We start from the raw sequence: 24,433 nt of genomic DNA on the forward strand, positions 1-24,433 counted from the left end.
GTGTCCATAGTTTTGCTTTTTCCAGAATGACATACAGTTGGAATCATACAGTGTGCAGCCTTTGCAGATGGGCCTCTTTCACACAGTGATATGCATTTTAGGTTCCTCCATGTCTTTTCACGGCTTGAGAGCTCATTTCTGTTTAGTGCTGAGTAATATTCCATAATCCGGATGTACCTCAGTTTATTTATCCATTCACTTACTGAACGACATCTTGGTTGCTTCCAGGTTTTGGCAATTATGGATAAAGCTGCTGTATACATCTAAGTGCAAGTTTCATTGTGTACGTAAGTTTTCATCTCATTTGAAGAAACACCAAGGAGTAAGGGTAGTTTTGTTCTGTAAGAAACTGCTTGCCTTCCAAAGTGAGGGTCCCATTTTGCACCCCCAGCAGCAAGGAAGGAGAGTCCCTGTTGCTGCACACCCTCGGCACCATTTGGTGCTGTCGGTGTTCCGGGTTATGGCCATTCTAATGGGTGTGTGGTGCTATCTTGTTGCTTTAATTTGCATTTCCCTGATGACATGTGATGTGAAGCATCTTTTCATACGCTTATTTGCCATCTGTATATTTTCTTTGGTGTGGTGTCAGTTGAGGTCTTTGGCCCACTTTAAAATCAGGTTGTTGAAATTCCCTTTAACTGCTCTTAGACCAGCCTGGGAAGGATCGAGGGGTGTACGCTACTCATTTTTCTGTCCCAAGATCTTCAGCACCAGCACTCACTCTGTGCCTCGCGCATCTAAACAACAACAGCCAATACTTCTGTAGAGCTAAGCACACGTGAGGTTCTGCTCCGAGTGAACTGTGTGGCATCATAGAACGATCCAGTGAAGCTGTGCTACCATCGCCACCACTTTATGGGCGAGGCACTTGAGGTAAAGAGCACATAAGCGGTCTGCAAGAATGCTCAGAGACAAAAGTTTTTCAAAAGGAAAAGACAGTTCACTTGCAAAGAAGTTCCAAGGGAATCAGACTTTCGGACCAGCTCACCAAATTTTAAAAACGTAACAGGTATTTAAAGGAAAAGATGCAATACAACCAACTTTACACATTAGACTGGTCATGGCTGAAAAACCCCGATTTTCTTACAGGCTATCACACCCACAAATGCCATGACATATCTTCAGAATCATCACTGCTAAAGACAGAGATACTGTTGTTTTCTTTCAGGAGAACGTTTGCTATAGAATGGAAGACAAGCATTTTTTTCGAAATAAGTGCCTTATTCTTTCCCAGATTCTCAAATGGAGACATAAATGAGCACCTTTCCAAACTCCCATGTTATACGTGAAAAAGAACATTGTTACTGCAATCAATTTATTGACTCATGTATCTGAGTTTATTCTTTCAAAGAGGGTAACTGAATATGTAATAAAAGAGTCATACATACACATATACATTTAGATATGGATATACATATCTGAATACAGATATTGAACTAGAGACACATCGACCGAGACAGATGTAAAGTAAAAAGAGAGAGAACTAGACCAGTGGCTTTCAACAAGGGTGATTTTGTCCTATGGCACATATTGTAATGTCTGGAGATATTTCTTTGTCATGACCGGGGGTGGGAGGAATACTACTGGTATCTAGTGGGTAAAGACCAGGGATATTGCTAAACATCCAACAATGCACAGCACAGACCCCATAACAAAGGATAATCTGGCCCCAAAGGTCAGCAGTGACAAGGTTGAGAAACCATGAACTAGACACTCTTGGATCATACACATATGGAAAAAAACATTTTGGCCCTAATTTCATACGGCTGTTCAAAAAAGAAGAAACTTCCTCCTTTTTTTTTTTTCAAAATTGTGGAGTAATAAATGGGACTAGAGTATGCCAATCTTGCCCAATAAAAAATAGGTTTAAAATACTATACAAGTCCATGGCCCCTGTATAATAGAAACATCAAAATACAAATGGATGTCTGTTCTCATGGAGTCTCACCTCTAAATATGTTTTTCTCTGGTGATACTTAACAAGTGAATAGATCCTGTCCAGAAGTATTTTTTTTATTTCTTTGCAGCTGTGAGGACATTACCTCATAATTCCGGAAACAAAAATGTGGAAACAACAACAACAAAAGATGTTCCCTACTTTCTTTTAGATTCTGGCCCAATGGGAAAATAACTTCCCAGATGTAGGCCATTCCTGGAATGATCAGCAAATGGGTTTGGCTGTGCTGCTTTCAAAATGGTACACAGCCAAGTGTCAAAATAAAGGAAGGAGAGGGAGAGAGGAGGGGGTGACAGAAAGGGAGAGAAAGTGCATTTCTAGTCAAAGATGCGCCAGGGATATTTGCCAAACCTCTACCGAGGGCCTACCTATGTCTAAAAGAGGAAGAAAGGAACTGGGGTACATATTTTAGGTTTTAAAGGCAAAGTTCTAGTTCTAAACGGCTATAATAGCCCAAAACGTGGACGAGAAAATGAGAAGCCAAGAAAGTGCTCACCTTCAACCAATGACTATCTTTAACCGTGGACAGCATCTTGGGTGATTTCTCTGCACTTCCTTGCCACAGAAGAAATGTAAAAGAACTGCAGTTACCAAAGCATTTTAACAGCGGCCTGTCTCCTATTTTCTGCTCATCGTTCCTGAAAGTAATCAGTAACTTCTGCATAAGCTTGGCATCCTTATCATTAACACACTTCCACTCCAGAAAGCAAGCTCCAAGTTATGCTATGTTGCAGCTCGTAACTTTACCTCTATTTGAATCATCCATATGGCAGGACTGCTGGGCAAGAACGGGCCACCCCAGATGCCTGGGTGGTCTTCTGAGCCTTGTTTCACACGAGGTTTCTCCTCTATGGTGAGCAAAACCCTCTTCTTGGGGGAATGGCCATCAAGGGAAGGATAGACATCAGTAAGCAGGGGCAAAAATAAGTAGCCTGTCATGATGGATAGGCATGGATATCTGAGTATCTCAACAGAATTGTTTGTACAGAGATTTCTCAGGGAACAGTGTCATATTTCCAAATGTGGTGATGATGATGGTGATGGTGGTGATGGTGATGATGATGATAATGGTGATGGTGATGATGATGATGATGGTGGTGATGCTGATGGTGATGATGGTGATGGTGATGATGGTGATGATGATGATGGTGATAGTGGTGATGATGGTGATGATGATGATGGTGATAATGGTGATGATGGTGATGATAACGGTGATGGTGGTGGTGATGATGATGGTGATGGTGATGGTGGTGATGATGGTGATGGTGGTGATGATGGTGATGGTGGTGATGGTGGTGATGGTGGTGGTGATGATGGTGATGATGATGATGATGGTGATGATGGTGATGGTGGTGATGGTGATAATGATGATAATGGTGATGATGATGGTGGTGGTGGTGATGATTCCCTCATGATTGGAAATGGTCTTGGTATTTGCATTCTGAAGGGGTCTGCTCATCCGTTGGAAAGCAAGCTAATGATCCTGAGATGCCAGGATCCTTGCCATATTTGGGTTGTTGTAACAGCACTTGGAAACCTGTCCAGCGGCTGGGGTGACATATCACTACAAGACGTGCATCCTCTTCAAAATCTCTTTCGCTATTGCAAGCCTTTGTCAATTTTGTTTCCAGACCACAAAGTATAACCAACAGTATAAATTTCAAAAGAGTGCTATTCATTCCAGTAGTGTAGGCATTTAAAGACAGGAATAGAGGCATTTATTTAAGTCTAGAAAGTGCTGTCTCTCTCAATTATGTGTTATCAGAGAATTAAACAAGAGTTGATAAACGTTCATCAGATGAACCGTTTATATGAACTCAATAGAGACACAATAAGTAATAGGTAAAATCACCTTTAACCTGAAAGCTTTATATTTGTTTGCATTTAGAATTTCTCAACTGTTTCAGTCTTTCTTTTAGAGAAGCTGTCAGTAATCTCCCAAGAATGTGATCCACCTGGTTTGTCCTCCGACAAGACCAGACCATCATTTGCATTGGAGGGAGAGAGGAAGAACAAAAACACTGTGATGTGTTTCACACATAAGAATTATTAATGCATTAGAATATTAAAGTGGGTTGAAAAAGGTGTAAACTGCAAACAGAATATGGAGAAAAGAGCTCTAAGTTGCTTAAGTGAATGAATTCCCATCATTTTTCTTGTCCCCAGCACCAGTATGATTAACAACATTTTCGTAAGGTGATGGATTACTGTGCAAAATTAACGTTTCTTGTTTCATTAAAAGGACCCTCTGTTTTGTGTTTTCACTTACAGACTTATAAAATTGTCACTTCTTTGGATATAACCAGAAATTAGCTATGAAATTTAAAAAGTCATCCGTGATAATTAGATACTGAATTGAGGGGAAACATGCATTCTTGTTCGCTGAAGGTTATTTGAGATCCTATGCACGCCAGTAAGAACACGCACTTCCCTAAAATGAAGATGGCGGTCACCAGACATTACTTGACTGTTTTCAGTGGTGACGGCATATCTGCCTTATCTTTCGAAGTAAGAAGGTAATATGAAATACAAAATCATATATTTTGAGGTCACTCTAACAGAATGTTATTTTCTCAAGTTGGCAGGATATTAATCACTTGGAGACCAAAAAGCTTATTAAATGACGAAAGTTATAATTTAAAACAAAAGGATAAATAGCATGTGAATTAAGAGCTTTTCTTCCCTCTTGATGAGCCATTGTTTCTCAGATTCCCCTGAGGATAGATTTTTGCACTCTGGGGGATTAAAGAACCCCAATTCATCACCATTTTCTTTTCATGCACTGCCTTGAGAATTTTCTAAATTCTTTTCTCAGAATTCCTTACTGTCCAACTTTTATATCTTAGAGATGATGCAAAGAATGATAAAATGTAAACACACACACACACAAACACACACACACACACTCCCAAAACCAAAACAAAAGGAAAGCGAGCAAACTTATAAGACACCCTGAGTTCTTGGAAGTAGCTGTCACATACCTACAAGCCATGAACACCACTTGCAAATATTCCAAATGTGTCCCACCACTGTACAAAACAGCAACGGCAGCCAAGAATGAAGGTCAAGGGTGAAGCCCTGAGACCTCTGTTACTCCCAGACAACAAACTCATCCTCCACGGCATCAAGGAGTTCAGCTGTTCGTGAAACATGCCTGCAAGGATCACAATACTACTCTGTTATTTTGCTAGACAAGTGGGATTCTGGGTGGACCTAAACAAAATCAACTTATAAGGGAAAAAAAATCTTCATCTAAGAAATTATGATAATGTGTTACACAATTCTCTATAAAGATTTAAAAGATGATTCATGATTATAACACTTTCTTCACTTCAACAACTCTTTGCAACTATTTGCGTAAATGTCTGCCCCCCCCCGCCCCGCCCTCTCTCTCTCCACTAGAAAATAATTCTTTTGTGGGCAGGAAGCATGTGTCACTTATGCTGGGTCCCCAGAATCTAAGCTACCTAAAAAACATCTGTGTGTGACAGATCCATATTGGTTGGAAGAAAGATTGGGGTAGACAGATGCACAGCGGATGTCGTTGATGGACTGATATTTTTAATGGTTTTTTTCTATCACACCAGCAACCTTTCAATCGTCCACAATTGTGGCACTTCGTGATGCAGTGGTACCTCCAAGAGGCAAGGAGAGAGTGAGACATGGAGGTCCGTTTCCCCCCAAAACTCCGTGACTGTCGATGATATTACAGCTGATATTTTCACTCTGTCTTCTCTCACTGTCAACATGCTGAGAAGCAGATCATTTAGTATAAATATTTAGGAACATGACAATTAGGGCTTGAGTTTCTGCTATAAAGACTTGGCTATCTCACTTCCCAATAGCTCACAACCTTCAGTTGTCTTATCTGTAAACATAAAATAACACTCCTGACCTCAAAGAGTTGCTGTGAAGGTCAAATAGATATTTTATGTGAAACTACTTTCTCAGCACCAAGAAAGCAAAAAATGCGATGAACGCTAAGTACCTTCTACCCCCTGTGGCTCAGTGATTCAGGAGAGTTTCTTACTTAGGATCCAGCCCCACCAATCGGAACTGGGGTCCGTCCGTAAGCCAAAGCGTGATGGCAGGGAGACGGGAGACGCAGCCCCCTTCTCTCCTTTTCATGCTCATCTGGGGCTCTTTCTTAGGGGTGCTGGCGAGGCTCTCCACAGAGGTCAACTCCGTAGCATGAGGGCAGCTGGTAGTGTCGCCTGATGTCCAACCACATCAGCACGAAGCAGGAAGACACCCCTAAGCGTGATGACCTGCTCTCAACCCGTCCTGCAGAACAAAGCACTTGAGCTTTGTACCAGCTCTTACCAACAAGTTCCCAATGCCTGGCTGCAGGCTGGGCGGGCTGACGCCGCATCCCGTCCGTGAGGAGCCACCGAGAGCCCCCAGCAGACAGAGCAAACTCCTGCGAGACTCTGCGTTTGCTCACGTTGGCTGTTCTGCGTTGGAAGAGCCCAGCTTTTGAGGCTCAGCTCAAGCGTCGTCTCCCCTAGGACGCGTCCCCTATAGCAACCAGCCTGAGATCTCACACAAGTAACTCTCCCTGAGCCCTCCCTTGTGGACTGCAGTGGTCTGTTTACAAGTCTTAGCCCCTACCAGACTATAAATCCCTCAGGAGTAGGGACTTTACCACCTCATCTTTGAAATTGCAGCAATCCATCGATATTAGCTGAAATAAGTGGAAGTGATTAAAGCGGCGTTTTTTGTGGGGTTTGTTTGTTTTTTAAGGGAGAAACAGACCCAGCATCTACAGTCTGAGATTTACATTAAAATGAGCCATAAACACTGCTTCCATAAATCTTTCCTTACTCATCGGCTATCAGGGGTAACCACTTTTATCCAACCTTCTCCATCACCATCAGGGAAAATGCCTCCGCTCATTATTTTGAAACCATGTGCGTAATCTTTTAAAGAGATGGAGGGGACTCTTGGTCCTGGGAGATGTGGCAGCCTGGTCACTTGCTGAGTAAATGCAAAGTTGGTTAATATCTGAACTAACTGGTCCTCTTTGCCATCCTCTTAGACCTGCCAGGGGTACTGAGGTTAATGATGTCCCCTCACCCCACCTACTGTCCACCTACCAGACAACTATTTCAAGCTGGCTTTAACAGTACAGTCGTCCCTTGAGATCTGTGGGGGATTGGTTCCAGGACCCCTGTGGATACCAAATCCGCAGATGCTCAAGTCTGTTATGTAAATACGGACAGCCGGTCCGTGTTATAATAAGAGTATAGCCGGTCCTCTGTATCCGCGGGTTCCTCATTGGCGGATTCACCCAACTGCGGATAGGCAGAACCAGAACACACGGAGCGCCGAGTACACATATTTTTTCACAGAGGCAATGAAGGAGCACGATGTGCTTATGTCTTAGGATCAAGATTTGAAACTTTTTACTGAAATCATCAGGAGAGATAAACTAAATTCAAATAACAGAAGACGTACCGACTCTTACGTGCTTCCCCATCTAGAAGGATTCTTTTTTTAATTTGTATAAACTCTCACTTTTTTTTTTTAAAGGGAATGGTGGATTACAAAACAGAAACAGACTCACAGACGTAGAAAACAAACTTATGCTTACCAAAGGGGAAAGGAGGGGGAGGGATAAATTAGGAGTTTGGGATTAACATGTACACACTACTATACAGTATATAAAATAGATCATCACCAAGGACCTGTTGTAGAGCACAGGGAACTCTACTCAGTGTTCTGTAATAACCTATATGGGAAAAGAATCTGAAAAAGAATGGATATATGTATATGTATAACTGATTCACTTGGCTGTACACCTGAAACTACACAACACTGTATATCAACTATACGCCAATGTAAAATAAAAATTAAGTTAAAAAAATAAACAATAAAAAAACCAATAAAGGGGATAGTGGGGAAAGTCTGAGCTGAGAGTTGTGAACGCTGGGTTATATCTTGACTTCTACTATCTATTATCTGTATGTGCTTGAATGAATCATTCCTATAAGCATCAAGCTGTCCAATCTGCAAAACAAAAGGGTTGAATCAGATGAGGTATCTGAAGGTAGGTGTCTGAGGTTGGGTTTCGTGGAAGCTGAGGCTGAAAGGGGTCTTTCTGTGAATGTGATGTATCAGGGGGGAAACTCTCAGTGGAAGGGGAGGGAAGGATGCAGGAGGAGCTGAGTAGGGATGTGATCTCGGCTAGAGCCCTGATAAGCCTGGCCCCGTGCAATGCTTTGCAGCATAAATTGCACCAGAGTTGATCCCAGCAGAGGGCTGGCCTCCTGTATCCCCCAGCGGTGAGCCAATGGCTATGATCTGCCCTCATCAGGGAAGGAGGGTACACTGCCCTGCTGGCAAGATGGTGCCCAGCGGCTAAAGGTTAGTCTCTCTGGGGGAGCAGCTGTAAGCTATTAGCTGCCGATCCAGGAGCCAGGGAGCTGGTGGGGTGAGGGACAGAAAGTCACCAACAGCGTCTCCTGAGAAGGAATAGGTGTCTATGACCCATTTCCAATATTCAGAGAATCCAAAACAAATTACACATTCTCCTAAGATAGATGGCACAAAAATAACTAAAATGTCAAGAATGTCAGTTTTATCAGTCTACTGTGGTAATGCGGGCGACCTCACGCTGATCTGAAGTTTGAAGGAGTTATGGATATCTTTGATTAATGTGACGAGGAAAAACTAGGTCATACTTAATAAAGGCCATATGTTGATAGACAACATACTTCCAAAATATGGAGTGCAGGGTGAGTGGAAATGTTGAAAGGTGGCTGGCTTCAGCACTCGAAAGGACTTGGAGCTCAGACACTGCACCAACAGTATGAGTTATGGGGTAATTTGACAAAGCATTCCAACAGGGCGTTTGCTATTTTCCCCAGTACTATTGTTCATATAAAAAATGTCTCTCAATAATACAGATACGCTTCACTGATCATTGTCTCAAGCCCAACCCTCAAAATCGTGTGAGAATCAGATTTCCGGAAGGCAATAGCAAGTCACACGTAGGAACTTCTCCATTTCTGAGTGAATACAAGCAGTGCCCACTGACACTTTGATAAGTTTCTTTACCTAGCCTGAAAGTTTTATGCCCATTTGCCGAAACATACCCAGGTAGGTTATACAGTGAAACCTGATCAATCTATTTCAAAAAAACGTAAAAAAATGATAAGTTAGGAGGCTATTAAGGTGGGAATGCTTAAACCAACAACATTAACTTTTAAATGTAGGTCTCCAAACATACATACATGTATGTATTTTATTAATATAATATATTGAAATATATAAAAATATATACTATACTCGATATATAAACATATATAGATATATAAATATAAATATATTTCTCCTCTAATAGTACAGTGCACAAAGAAATAAATAAGTCGGTATTTTCTAATGTGTTTTCTTAATGTTCTGTAATAGTCACAATAAGATACACTTGTAAATCACGGTTCAAGGAGAAATGCTGTATTAAAAACATGAAAATTTGCCATGAATAACCTAATATTTAGTTTGGGTCAAATTCAGAAATTCTTAGAAACACAGCCAGAGATCCAGTGACCCAGACCAGGAAATATAAAGGTCAAACTTGAGGATGGACTTTCTTCCCAGAGACTTTCTAGCATGTAACTTCAATCTCACGGCAGGCCAAACGGACACACCACAGCTGAGTGTATTCACCACAAAATCGCTCCTCCAAAAATCTGCGAGCCTGGGGCAGATTTGTGGCTGCTAAAGGTTTCTGATGCTTTGTTTGTTTGAAACAAACAAAGTAATTGTTTGTTTACTTTTTCTGAGAGGAGAGGCTAGTCCTCTAAGCAGAATGAGCTAATCACCAGCTTAGTTCTCCCTTTTGCCAAAACAAACAGCTTCCAATTACTGCTAGAAAAAAGCCTCTGATCTCTAATCAGCTACCTAAACGAGTCTATCAGCAGTAGTTTGGAGAGTGACTAATGTCCCATTAAGGTGGAATCTCTTAACACTAATAAAATTCTAGAGCCCTAGGACCAAGGCTGCCAGCAACCTGCTACTTATCTTCCAAGAAGATTCCACCCACTTTTCCCAAAATTTTCAGGTCCCAAAATCTGGCAGAGAAATAGACGCACTCTTCCTATTTTATTACACGTGGGCTACTCTTTTTCCTCAAGCCCCATTCTACTGAGCCTCCTCTGGGAAAACTCGGGCAGAGAAAGAGCAGGTTGCAGGTCTGCTAATATTTAGTGCAAGGACTCTATCGGTAAAGCTGAGACTCAGCTCCATCACTGCCGTGACGAGCAGGACCTAGCGAGACAGGCAGGGTCTCCGCCCTGAAGGTCCCAGCGAGCGCAGGAGAGGAGGCCACTCTCAAGTTAAATGAGAGTCACCCAAAAAGAGACAGAGCTTGCTTCAGGCACATTGTCTCTGTTTTCCCTCTTCTTTAATCTTCTAGTGAGGTTGAGAAAACAAGGGCATAGCAGGTTATTCCCAAGTGAGCACGTCAGCATTGTACCCTTGAACACGATGGACAGAATATGAAGAACCACCAGGACAAGTGGGCTTAACCTACCTCTTCCAAGGGTTAAAAAACCCAAACCAGGGCTCCCCTGGTGGCGCAGTGGTTGAGAATCTGCCTGCCAATGCAGGGGACACGGGTTCGAGCCCTGGTCTGGGAAGATCCCACATGCCGCGGAGCAACTGGGCCCGTGAGCCACAACTACTGAGCCTGCGCGTCTGGAGCCTGTGCTCCGCAACAAGAGAGGCCGCGATAGTGAGAGGCCCGCGCACCGCGATGAAGAGTGGCCCCCACTTGCCACAACTAGAGAAAGCCCTTGCACAGAAACGAAGACCCAACACAGCCATAAATAAATAAATAAATAAATAAATAAATAAATTTATTTATTTATTTATTTATTTATTAAAAAAAAAAAACAAAAACCCAAACCAGGGCCAGCTTCAGGGACAAATGACCGGTGCACGTGGCCCACGCTCAGAAGGGGCCGTGCACCTGAGGGGTAATGTGCCGAGACCGCCACACTGAAATGCTCAATGATCTTATCTTGGAGTGTGCGTTTCGTGTGTGCAGTCTGATGGGATACAGGAGCATGTTCTGGAGGCTCCGGCAGGCATGCTGCTGCCTCTCACCGCCCCCTCCTCCCCAGGCAAGATTCTCGGCTGCCCACTCCCTGGCCCACCGGCACCCCAACCCTCCCAGCCTCCCCCTCCTCACCCCCAAATCACGGTCACACCCTACCCTTTGCAGGGACCTGAGAGTGACCACAAGGAGGGTCAGGGCGGCGCATGCGTGCGGTGATGTGTCCCAGAGTTCAGTGGTAGCTGTCCCCGTCCCACGCTGGGACCATCATACTGTGTTTGGTGGATGGCCAGCCAGAGTCCGAGACTCCACGGGAACAAGCCTACTGCCCGTCCCTAATGCAGGTAGCTAACTGCATCTGGCAAGCAGATCTAAGTACACCTGGGGGCTGACCATCTGCTACGGGTTGAGCAGTAGGAGGGGGAGACGCCTGGCTCAGGTTCCTGAGGACCCGGCTAGAACAAAGTGCAATGCGTTGGTCCAGCAGCTGGCAGAACAGGGCACTGGGCAAGTGCCGTGCCCGAGCAGGCTTGTGTGCTCGCCAGACCCTGGGTGCCCATGACGGTCTACACACGTCCTGCAAGATCCCCTTGTGGGGCACCCACTGGGCACACCCTACACAGGGCACTTTGGGGGTCCTCGCTTCCTCCTTCCCACCTTCCTGAGTCTGGTCCCCACTTTTCCCTCCAGGGATGGACCAGGAAATCAAAACTGTGCACAGCTGGTGATTCCACATATAAGTGAAATGATCTGATGTTTGCATGTAACGCTGGCACTGCACAAGAGAAAGATGAACAGTGAAATCCATGCGAATGACTTCACGTTTAAATTATGCTTTACCGAGAACAGCATTGGATAGCAAATTCCAAGAGAGAAGGGTCACAGAAGAAAGAACAAGTTTTATATTTTAGTTCCTTCGACAACACTTCTTGCTCTCTGAATAATGGACGGCATGTTTCCATTTGGCGCTGGGGCCTGAGAAAAAGGCAACCAGTTCTGAAGTAAGTTAAACCACTAACCAATAAAATCCTAGAGATAGGAACAAATCCCAAACCTGTAGCTGTCCTTGCTGGGAACCCAGGTCCCCCGTCTATTAGCGTCTCAGCATCTCGGGTCCTTATCAGTTCTAGGAGGACACCAACGGTACCTTCTTTGTATGACGGTTGTGGGGATGAAATGAGACAGACTTGTAAGACCCCCAGAACAGTGACCCCTTTATTACCATCGCTTTCATTATCCCCAACAAGTTTTATGATCTCCACCTTGCTGGGCAGGTGTCCTACCGGGCACACGAGAGGCTGGAAGTTCAGGAAGGTGATCTTCCCCAAGCTACATATCTGCCAAGTGGCAAAGCCTGACGCAGAGCCCATCTGCCCGGCTCCAGAGCCCACCTCCCTGCTCCTTACCCCACAGCTGCATTCACTGAGGAAAGGACGCCCTTCCCAACTGCCTCCGTTGCCAGGCTTTTAGCCACGTGCACGCATGATACGTGTGAACCTGAAATGGCAACGTGCCAAATGCCCTGCGCACGGCATCGTGGAGCCGGGTACTGATAACCTGTGAGATGCTAGCCGTTACTGCTTTCCACAAATGAGAGGCAGCCCTCAGTGGTGAAATCAATGACTCAGTTCAGAATCCGTCTCCCTTGCAGTATGAAATCCTAAGCTCCTTCAGGTCGGGGACCGTGGGCAGACCATTCAGGATACAGATGCTCCGGTATCCCCATCACCACCCCCACTTCCAGGCATCAGTGTTGAGTCCCCTGTGCCGTCAGGCAAGGTTGACAGCCACATGACTGACAGGTGAAGCCGATCCAGCCCCACACATGTGGAGGCACACGTGCGCCCCATCCACCTTCAGCCTCGAGCTGCAAGGCTGGGAGGCACTGGAGAGCGTGCAGAATTGGGGCGGAGACGTTTGGACCCCAGCCTCCTCTGCAGGCCTGCTAGCCCAGGTCACTGGCCCTGACAGCCCCTTCAAAGGAGGCCGGGAACTGAGCAGGAGAAGCTGGGAACCGGCACCTGCTCCAGAAACAGCCTTCTGCTACGGTTTATTTGCCCAAGTGGGTGGGGTGACCCTGAGAGAAGGGGCTCTTCCGACCCCTTCCACCAGCCCAGCCTCTCCTGCCCACTAATACATTCCACGTGCAGCGTAATGAGCTGCCCGCAGGCTGATCCCTCCACATCCTTCCAATTATTTAAGAAGGGGGAGGGGCAGGGAAGCTTGACGCTTTATAAGGAGTGTGTGCTTCTGTCTTCTCAAATCTTAAGAACGCTTAATCCCTGCAATTTAGATAAATCAGATAGGCATTACCAGGTTAGGGTTAAACCTCCAAGAATGGCTTTGCAATTGATTGCAAAAACAGCAGTTATTAAGTCCTGAGTAATTTGCAGCTTATTTCACCCAGCTAATTAAAATGTAATCAGGATTGTCTGGCAATGTGTATTCTGTCAGCAGTTTTTCTTCCGAAGAGGAATCATGCCAAGAGACCACAAGAAAAGCCTTTCACAGGAATTGGCTTGATCTAAACTGCTTCTTTAGCCGCTGAAACTGTAAAACAAATAAATTACAGCAACTGACAATTCAATTAAAATAAAGAAAGAAGAAAGAAAGGAAGGGAAGAAGAAAAAGAAAAGATACTCTTTCTCCCTGGGAACAGGCTGCCGTTTTGTTTTGTTTTCTGTTGTCGTTTACACAGTAGCGCGGCATCTCCTCAGGAGAGTGACTGAACGCAGGGCCGGCGGTTTGGAAACCAGGTGGCTGGGGAGGGGCCCTCTCCAGGATGTCGGCGTAATTTCAGCGCACGAGACCACACTCCCTTTTCCCTTTCCCTGAGGACCCACGAGGACAGCAGAGCGCGCCGAGTTCTCTGACACCCACCGGATGTCGCTTCTTTGAGAACATAGAGAAGCACGCACTCAGGCGCACGCAAACTTCGCCAGCTGGTTCACTCTCTGAAGATCCCAACTTTTACTTCTCCTTGTGCCATTCGGCGCGAGGTTTCATGAGTTCTCAAGCCAGAATGAACATGGCTTCAGACTTCGGAGATTCGTCCCCAACTCCACGGTCATTACGATGGCCTCCCGTCGCAGGTTAGTCCCCAGGGCCTCTGGGAAGGCCCATTTATCCCGCCCGAGTGGAAGAGACGCCCAGTTTATTTCTCAAGGGCAGAGGGCTCGGCTTAGAACCCCACCCAGGAGCCCCGGTCTCCTTCTGGCCTCCGCAGTTTTCCCTGCGGCGAGAAGTCGGAACTTTGGAACAGGTGAGCAACTAAGGAGAGAGACGAAGAGCCGAGGGCGAGAACCACGGCAGACGAGAGGAATTCGGTTATCTGCGTGAATGGTTTCAGAGTGCGCGCACTCGGGTCAGCTGGGGAAGGCAGCTGTGAGACGCGCCTCGGTCGGGGCCGGGAGCGGTTCCCGTGCGCCCACCCTCAGCCAGGGTCCCTGAGCAAGTCCCGCGGGGGTCCTCCCCTCTGTGGCGCCCTCCCTTCCCCCCCCCCCCGCCCCAGGATCCCGGCCATCCACAGCACCAAGCGTGCCGTTCTCTGAACCTTCTACACACCCAACACCCACACTCCCACAAGCTCTCCTACCCTCAAGCCGACAGAACCTACGAGGGCTGGGGGCGATACTGGCCCCCGGGAGTCCGCTCAGAGCATCCAAACACGGCGCCTCCAAGTCCCGGATCCCCTGCATCCACGCCATTCGTTGGCGAGACCTAGAAGCTCTGGGGCTCCGAATCGGGGCGCGCACAGCTACCATCACCACCGCCTCCCCGGGCCCCAACACAAACGCGCTGGAACGCACGACTTGGCCCCCCCAGGGCTCGAAGGGTGGGCCGCGAGCTCTCGGCCCGCCGAGTGCGAAAGCAAAGCTCGAAAGAGACAAAAGTGTCCGCCCGCGGGCACCTGCGGGGCCGGGGCTCGTCGCGCGGGTCCCCGGGCGCAGCGGTGCGCGCCTCCCGGTCTCGCTCGCTGTGCCCGCGGCGCCCGCCGCGCCGAGGGCCCGGAGCGCCCCGGAGTTTGCGGGACTCGCTACCAGCCCGCAGTCCCGCGCCGAAGTCCCGGGCAACTAACAAACCCACACTTCCACCCTTGGAAGCCACAAAACTGCTCTCCCTTCCCAAAGAAACCGCCTTTCGTTTCCCCCTCGGAAGAAGGGAGTCAGGTAAAGATGCCGCAGGCTTCTTTTCCCTTTCGGGAGCAGGGAGGGGGCTGGAAAAGAGGGTTCGCGCACCCAGATTGTAAAATCCGCGCGGAGGGAAAGCCGGACCTGCCGGCTGAGCTGGGCGAGAAGTTTGGGCGGCGAGGCTGGGAGGCGCGCGCCCCGTGCGCACCCGCCGCGGCCCGCAGCGCCGGGGAGGACCCGGGCGGGCGGCGGTTCGTACCTGGAAGTGCTGGAAGAAGGCGGAGATGCGCGTGATCTGCAGGCTGAGGCGCACCTGGAGGCGCAGCGGGCGCGCTGGACGCTCCCGGCCGACAGCGACTCGTCCAGCCGCCGGGCGGCCGTCGCGCCGGAGCCGGCCGCCAGGCATCCCCCGGAGGCCGCCAGCCAGAGGCAGAGGGTCAGGGGCGCCCCGGGCACCATGGCTGCGGGTCGGGGGCGCGGGCGCCGGGCGCTGGCCGAGGCTCCCAGCTCCGCGCCGGGGCCGCACTGCCGGGAACCTCGCGGCCGCCGCAACTCCGCTGGAAAGTTCAATCATTCAACTCCGGCCCCGCGCCCTCCCTGCCAAGGCCCTCCCCGCTCTGCCTCCAGGGGTGGGGTGAGGGTGACAGGCGGCCGCGCCATTGGCTGGAAGGGAAGTGAGTGACGGGGGGCGGGCGGAGGGCCGTGGGCAGGTCTGAGGGGCAGCGAGCCGGGAGCTCCACCGCAGGGGGATGCCGGCCGAGCGCCGCCGTGCGCCCCTCTCCAGGTGGTCCGCTCCCGCGCAGGTTCCCCCACGGTCCGCTTGCGCTCCTTCCTGCCCCACCTCCCCCTTCGCCATCCAGGTGAACGTCAGGTGCGAGCAAGCCCGGGCCTGGATGTGAGGCGCTGCCTCTGGCAGCAGGGCCTCGGGACCCACAAGGCATGGGAAGAGGCTAAGGAAGGATGGAGCGCCCCTACGTTGTGGGCTTTCTCCCCGGTTCCTACCCCGGGCTCAGCTCCGCTCACGCTTTCGCTTATCTGAATTTCCCTTTTCCCGAGGAGTGGAAAAGAGCTAAGTGACAGAACTGTGATGGGTGTAACAAGGCGAGACAGCGGCCAGGCAGGGACGTTTGACTGACACGTCCCTCCTCCTCCCTCCCTCGTTCCTTCTTTCTTTCCTTCATTCCCTTCCTCTCTTCCTTCCTTCCTTCCTTCTTCCCCCTCTTCTTCCTCCCTCCATTCAGACCTTCCTCCAATCCTTTCCTTCCCTCCTTCCCATTATCCCGTGGAAACCGATGTGAGCGGGCAGCCAGGAACATTTGTTACATAGACCCACACCCCTAGTTTCCTCAGGTGTGTGTTGTTCTAGTAAGCACTACCCGCCCAGCCTGAGTGACTTATTCAAGACAAACCTTTCCTACACTCTTCTCCTTGTCTTTGCCCCAAGTCTTTTGATTTGGCCTTTTTAGCAGCAAAATTACTGCCCTGTCCCCTCTTGTACTCTCTTCCAATGCTCTTTCACCACACGCGTTCTCCATCCCCAGCTAGGGCCCCACCAGAGGAAGAGACGCTGCAGCATCTATGCTACACCACCCCTAACAAAGCTCTGTCCTGCCCTGAGCTCCACTGGGAAGTGACTGCGCTCCAGCCCCCTGCCGGTAGGAGAGCCTACAGAGGGCTGGGACGTGAGGAAGGCTGTGCTCCAAACTTGGGGATATTTATGGAACGCAACAGAGTCCGAAAGACTCATGCACACTCATTCGGATGCGGGACAACTGACCGATACTCCCATAAACTGACACTGCCACATTCTCATACAGAATTGCACTCGCACGTTCCAAAACGCAGTATCTCCCTAAATACACCACTAAGCGTAGCTGGAGCGTCTAGATGCACGCAACCTGCTCAAAGATACCGCGCAAAGCTGGAGTCTTCTTCCCATAGAGCCCATGGCTTTTTCCAACCTCCAATCCTGTCCCCCTAAAATTCTGCAGATTTTCCACTCTAAGATTTTGAGATCATCCTGTTCAATGGTAGCGACAACCATCTGCAGTTATCCTATTATACCCACGTTTCTTTTACATCATCTTACATGTATATTTCTTCATATAGTTTAAATCAGCAAGGCCAATACAATTAATTGCTTAGCGTGTTTCCCAGTGAGTTTTAAAAACCAGAGTTGTTTTGTTCAAAAGGTTCTGTAGGCAGAGCTGGCCTGATGGGTGTGTGACCTTAGAAGGATCCATACCTTGTTTAATGTTCTTCTGTCACAACCTTGATGGTAATTTTCAACACCGTCCTCCGAATTTTCATTTCGCCCTAGGTCCCACGAATTACATAGCCGGCGGCACCTGTAGCTTTTAGCATGACAATGCTACACGTGAGCTGGAAACAAAAAATTTAGACATGAGCTCACATGAACTCATGTTTGTTTAAAAGATGCTCAGAACTGTGGATGGAAATCTTTTTAAAGAATGTTAAACATACTCAGTATTGACTAAGAGCAAAGAAGCTAACCGTGGTGACCCCAAGCAGGAAGGTGCATTGAGCCTTAGGTCAACTAACGGAGGAGAGACATCTAAATACAGGGATTGTCTTCTGAATGTTATCACTTTCATTCAGGAATTACTAAAAACATTTCCAAAAGCTGCAGTGGATCCTTCCCACAGTGTTTGAGTTTTAAAGTTAAGCAAATACCTGGTCTTGATGAAGGCAAGGGTATTATGCATGCCTATATTTTCTTATGGTATCTTTGATTTATAACTCTGCATGTTATATCATGAAATTTATATTCTAGAAAGTGAAATCACAAGGACAAGCATGCTGAGCTTTCAAAACAGCTTTTAAATGTTCAAAGGGATCACTATTTTTTTAAAAAGCAACGTGTGTTCTGCTTATATGGGTTACATAACATATTCATTTCCATGAATAAATGCATTTTATGATGAACCACAAAAGAACATCTAGTGAGTTGCACAGAAAGCTTAGGATTAAACATATAGGGCTGCTTTATTATGCACATGTTAAAATAATACTTGCGGTTATATTGCTTTCTTCTTTTAGAATTATCACAGACATCTTCTGTGATTATGCTGGCTTTTTTCATGTTATTTATTTTAATTGCAGTTTAAAGCAACTTTGAAAAGGAAAGCATTTTGATAAAGTCGGAATAACAGTCAAAATCTACTATTTTATTCTGCTCACATATGCGCAATCAATTACACAGCTGACCCTTTGAATTGGCACAGAAACTCCCTAACTTTTGACATGACTGGGTAAGCCATACCCTACGTTCCTGGAGACCAACCACATGAGAGGGGAACCAGAAGTAGGTATGGGAGGAATGACAGGTAAATGGATGGGTGGGACTCGTCCAGGTGCCTTAGTAAGAACACGCTTAGTATGTCTTTCCTCAAAGCCAAGTTGGACCTCATGGTCTGAATTTGGAGAGGAAATGAACCTCATATTGACTTCAGTGGGACTTAAATAGACAAAACACCCATCTATTAAAGAGAGTAGAAAAGGGCCTTAATTGACTCTTATCTCTATGTATATGAACACAGATGGACCAGACTGTGTGGTCCATCTCAGTCAGGTTACAGAAGAAACACAAAACAAGGCCCCCATTCCCAGTTTCCAAAAAGTTAGCTATGCTCTTCCTTGCAATTGATTTAGGTTATCAGTTTCTTCTCCTTTTTATACTTTTTTTTTTTCCTTAAGCAGAGAATAAGAGGCCCCTGAGAGGTTTGTTAAAGATGTACTCCAAGACTCCACGTTCAGAGATTCTAAGTAAGCATATCTGAGGTAAGGCAGCCCTGGAATCTCAGCTTCGAAACAAAGCCTCCTGATCCTATAGCAAGTGAGCCACGGACAGGTTTGAGAGAGAACTGATTTAGAAAACATGTGCCCCATTTAAAATGGAGTGGAAGCTTTGATTTCAGTAGCATCTATGACTTCATTTTGTTTAAAGTACCTTTTTTAGGTATGTGTGTTGATATAGATTGGACATACCTATCTACTTCTTAATAATCATATTGATATATTTTTTCCAAAACATTTAGCCAAGACACTCTTAGAGTCATTTTTGGGGGCCAGCGGCTTGTCTTTTTAAAGGCTTTTCAGCTGCATTCGATAAGGATAAACTGTGAAGGAAGCAAGCACAATCTTTCTCTGGCATTCCCCTCTTGGAAAAGCAAATTGAGAGCTTGCTCTAAAGCTGGAGAAGACCAGTACTTTAATTCGATGGCATTTATGAGTTTTAAACCTAGTGTCGTCCATGGTCACTGGTTTATAGGGGACAGTGAAGTGAGGGCAGGGAACTCACACATGGTGCCCAGTTTCCTTTTAATTGCTTTCACTGGATGATGCAATAACATGCATCTTCTCTCAGAAACTGCAGTTAACATCAGAGAAATTAAAATTAAATTTAAAAAATTAAAAATTAACATCTTGAGAAAAACCAAGAAGTGAGCCATGCTAGAGCCTTGGCCCATACTCACCTCTTCATCTGCATGTGGAGTTGTCAGAATTTGGTAGCCAGACTCTTCCAGATCTCTTCTTCAACTGGGCTTTCCCCCTCCTCCAGACTTAACTCTCGTCTGCTCAGCTTTGAACTGCATGATCCAGGGAACATAGAGAGAGCTCTTAAAAAAAAGAAAAAAAAAAAAAAGTGAAATGGGGAGCTCGGATGCAGTTAAGAACTGCATGTCTAAATATCAGATTTGCATCCTTTGTAATATGATTTCAGGTAAGAATGGAGTGAACCTCTATGGCGCCGGACCAATCTGTTCCCTGATGGCAAATTTAATCATTTACAAATGAAAATTGTAGCATTTTGCACTGGGTCACTGAATATACACTCAGCTTTTTGGAAAAGGACGTGCATATCCATTTGCAATTATCTGCTTGCTTTTTTCGTCTTGCAATGTAAATATCCTATTTGGAGATAATTTTAGTTTACAAGACATGTTCCTCTTCAGCAAGATTATAAAAATTTGGTTGCAGTATACACAGGTTTAAAGGTATTATTTTTAATTACCTCGATGCTTACTAAGATATTACTAAGAAGTATCAGAAATGTGTTTGCTATTACTTTTGTGTGCTGAAGAATATTTTAATGAAAATTTTAAACTTTTTTTCTGCAAAATATACAAAGAATTGTCAAATATCACAATTTCAAGCTACTACTACGCTTCAAGAATTTGTCTCCTTGCCCTTTTTCCCTTCCCTCCCCCAAAGTCACCATCAATCCATCAATTAGTGTTAAATTTGTTTGGTACCTGTTCTGCAGTCATCCTAAGAGCCTGTTCTAGATTAAGTCATCACTAAAGTTTTATTCTGTCCCTGCAATAATTACTAAAATTTAAATACTTATTAAAAAAATGTATAGGAGTGTGCGCATTTTTATGTTTCAGGGATCAATTGTATGGTGATGGTGATATCCAGCTGTAAATACTTTTACCCTCGCAGCCCCAGGAAATTTTAACTGTAGCTTATTTGAGGGCTTTTGTTGATTTTAGCGTCTTATTGAGCATAACAGCTGCTGCCCATGCAAGGAACACTGGGCCTTTAAAACCCGATGATTTCAAAGAATGCTCAATGTCAGTAGAATTGAACACTTGTCCCAAAGACCAGGCAATTAACTGATTTTACACAAATTTTAATGTTAGCAACACTACCATGAGCAACCAGAAAGAGTTAGGGTTCTCACATTTGATTTTATATATAAGCTGTAGATACTGAAAAACATATAAATAGCCGTAAAAGAAATACTATGTAACAGCCAAATGCGTGACACTAAAATATAAAAAGTAACTTGTGTATTTCAGCTTCTTGACATGACCAAAATATTACCAGTTTGCCCCCAAACATACATTTTGAGAAGCATAAGCGAGTTGAAAGAAATGTAAATTATATAATTTTATCCCAAATCTTAAATGAGATAACTTTAACTGAAAACCTCATTTCTCACTTCTGAAGGGCCTGCTATTCACGGGAAATGAATAATAAATTGTGCAGTAAAATTCATATTTAAAATTTTGTAAAATGAGACTTTTTTGGCTCTTTAAAAGGAAGCTCAAATAATCATGCTTTTATTCTGATTTTCATTCCTAAACATGAAAAGAAACCTACACAGGTGCTCCTCAGAAAACTGAAGCTCTATTCTGTTGAAAGACTGAAGTGGGGTTGTTCTTCTTTGATGTTGTTCAGCCCATGGAAATTTCCACTGAGCCATGTAAATACCATAGGTTCGGAGGAGTTTCTGAAAATGAAAAAGGCAACTTTTAGCAGGAAACAGCGCCACACGCTGGCCATCTAAATAAAACGTGACGGCAGTCGACAGAATCCTCTGTTTGATAACCTAATTTGAGGACATCAACTTTAAGGCATAAATCTGACTGGGATAATCATGCAACGTTCTCAATTAATAGCAACTAGACTAATTCCACTGTGGACTTCAACACAGGAAAGCTTTCCTCCTTAACTACAGTCACACTGAACTAAACTAGGGAAATGAGCACAGCTGTCTTCAAATGAATTTTTTCCCAGCTTTCAAGCACTTCTCAAACTATTCACTACAAAACTAAACGACAAAGGCAGCCTGCGCGTGAATTATATTTGAAGTAGCTCCTGTTCCAAACACCTTTGCAGCTCACGCATTGCTTGCTTGTTAAGATTTCCTAAAATATGAGACTTAGGTGAATAAAATTCAACACCAGGGGAAACTAAAGCAAATAAAGTTGACAGCCTTTATCTTCAGTGTTAGCAAACAGAAAGAAGACCCAGAAACTGCCTTTCATCGCTCACTGGCCACTTTACACAAGATGAACCAACAGTCAAGAGATTAAGAGAAACACATTTAAGAATTTGAGGGAAGCATTGTGATACCCTGGGACCAAGGGAATAATAGACTGATGAATGTAACTAAGGTCGGAATTAATCTTTTTCTCTTCTGAATCTGCAGGGGCTAAAAAAAAAAGTGTCCCCCAGCACCAAAACAAAACAAAAAACAAAAACGTTTGGGTTTACTTCCAGGGTTTTCTATAGTGGCTAACAGGAACCAGCTGGGGGACATTCTGCCCTCTGATTGCCTTTGGGTGCTTCCAGGAATCAGAAATCAAAGGTCATTCCCCTCCCTCCTCTCTCCATACAGCTGCTTCTGGACGCCCTCCTGCCCACCCCTCTTCACAGGCTCACACGCCCTCTCACACAACAGGTTGACTTTGAGTTCCAGACAAGGAATGCCAAGCCTACTTTGCTCTGTGTGCTCTGTTTTCTTAGCAATCTGTGCTTCTCTGGGACACAGATGGACAAGAATTGGATATCAAAGACGGTAAATGGGGTTCCCCTAGTGTTTAAGTGGGATTCCTAGTGGGAACATTCTTCTTACGGTCCTTCTGGATGTTGCATCATGTAGAGAAAGTCGTTGGTGACAATGCAACAACTTCTGAGCTCAAGAAGAACTTTCAATCCGTTTCTTTTTCTTCTCCTGCAAATAATTAGTAGCTACCCTTTTGGATGATTACAGACCGCAGTCATCCTGGAGAAATTTACGTTCGACATGTTGATATTCATACTGTTCTTCATATGTGAGGACTGAGCTAGGAAAAGTGTTCAGTTGAGAGCAACCGTACCGGCAGACGTGTACCTGGGTCACTGAGACATAGTAAGAGGAGTTAAGAGGAGTCTGGGATCAGTGAGATCTGGCTGACTCTGTCACATCAGCAAGATCTCACTAAGTGAATTACTGCTTCCTGGCATTACGAACAACGAAAGAAATGAAAGTGATCTAAGCCCCTTCCTGTTTTCAGAGAATTAGGTGCACCTGTTCAATGTTAATCAATGTTAATTTAATACCAAAGACTTTTTACCCTAGATAGAGATTTTTCCCTCCCTGCCAAATAATTAACTGAAATTATAGCTGTAACTGTAAAAATTATAAAGTTATGACTTCATACTTGCCTCTTCAGATGCTAAGGGATTGTGAGAAATGATGTAGCTTGAAGACTAGAAGGGGTGAAAAATATCAGTTCGGAATCAACCTGGTGTTAAAATCTCAACAGGAGCAACGAGGGATGTGCCACCTAGGCAAATTCCTTCCCTTCCCTGCGTTCCCGAATCTTCCCATTGGAAAACAGAGATCGTAACAGAAACTACCTCCCAGGATTATTCTGAGGTAATACTTCGAAAAGATTAGGTACAGACCTTCAGTTAATAATAAGTGCCCAAACTAGGCAAGGTACATATAGCATTCACAGTATTAATGAAGGGATTTATAACGTACGTTTTGTTTTTGTTTTTAACTACTCCTTTAGTACAAATTTTATACCAGGGCTTCCAACCTCAGCGCTATTGACATCTGGGGATAATTTGCCATGGGGAGCGTCCTCTACCACGGGGAGCCGATCTGGCTTCCACCCACTAGACACGATCATCTAACAAAACTGTCTCCCGATAGCACCGTGTGTCCCCTCAGTGACCCCCAGCTGAGAACCACCGTGTTAGAGCAATACATCTTTAGTTTGGAAGAGTCAGTTCCCACTGATGGAAAGGTAAAGATGATTTTCAAACGACTTCTGAAATGAACATTAGCTTCCGAACATGAAAACGAAGTCCACTTTCTAAAAGGATTTCTCAAAACAGCTTATTTGACAATATATAAATGATGACAGACTAAAGAGAAAAGCAAATACCCAGGTACAACGACCATCTGCCTCTCCAGAGTGTCCAAGACAAGCGGTCAAACCTCGGATGTTATCCAAAAAGAACTCGCACAGCAGATGTGAACACCAGAGCCGTTTTTCTACACCTGGTCAAACACTCTACCTGATCTTAAACACACCTCTTTAGGTGCCTGCTGCATAAAATTTGATCGTTAGGGAGTTAAATTATACATTCTTTCCTCATTTAACTCTTTACTTTTTCGTCAGCTTTATGGAGGTAAATCTACTAAAAACAGAATTAACTTACATAAAATACAATTTGTAAATTTTAAATGAGCAATTTGATTAAGACGTAATTTGTCTTAACAAAGTATGCAGTTGTGTGACCACCAATACAACTGTGATATAGCATATTCCCAGCACCACGAATAGTTCTCTTATGCCCTATTGTACCCATTTCCTGCCCTCGCTCCCAGTCTCTGGCAACCAGTGATCTGATTTCTGTCCTTCCATTTTTCTCTTTTCCAGAACGTCATATAAACGACAGTATGAAGTGTTGTCTCTGGCTTTTTTCCACGGAGCATGATGTTTCTGAATTCAGCATGTTTGATGCAGAAATAGTTTATTC

At 45.4% G+C, this 24,433-nt stretch overlaps 1 protein-coding gene across 1 annotated transcript in view; it reads right to left on the bottom strand.

The window, feature by feature from the left end:
• Positions 1-15,725, bottom strand: part of LOC309663522 (uncharacterized protein) — a gene marked incomplete at its 3' end in the record, with an annotated part of 111,375 nt that extends 95,650 nt beyond the window's left edge. The window contains exon 1 of the mRNA XM_082478875.1: positions 15,405-15,725. Within this exon, the coding sequence (XP_082335001.1) occupies positions 15,405-15,719 (315 nt within the window). The remainder of the gene's footprint in view (positions 1-15,404) is intronic.
• Positions 15,726-24,433: the final 8,708 nt, after the last annotated feature.

The sequence above is a fragment of the Balaenoptera physalus genome (genome assembly GCF_965194825.1).
Source record: "Balaenoptera physalus genome assembly, contig: SUPER_6_unloc_2, whole genome shotgun sequence".
Classification (NCBI taxonomy): Eukaryota; Metazoa; Chordata; class Mammalia; order Artiodactyla; family Balaenopteridae; genus Balaenoptera; species Balaenoptera physalus.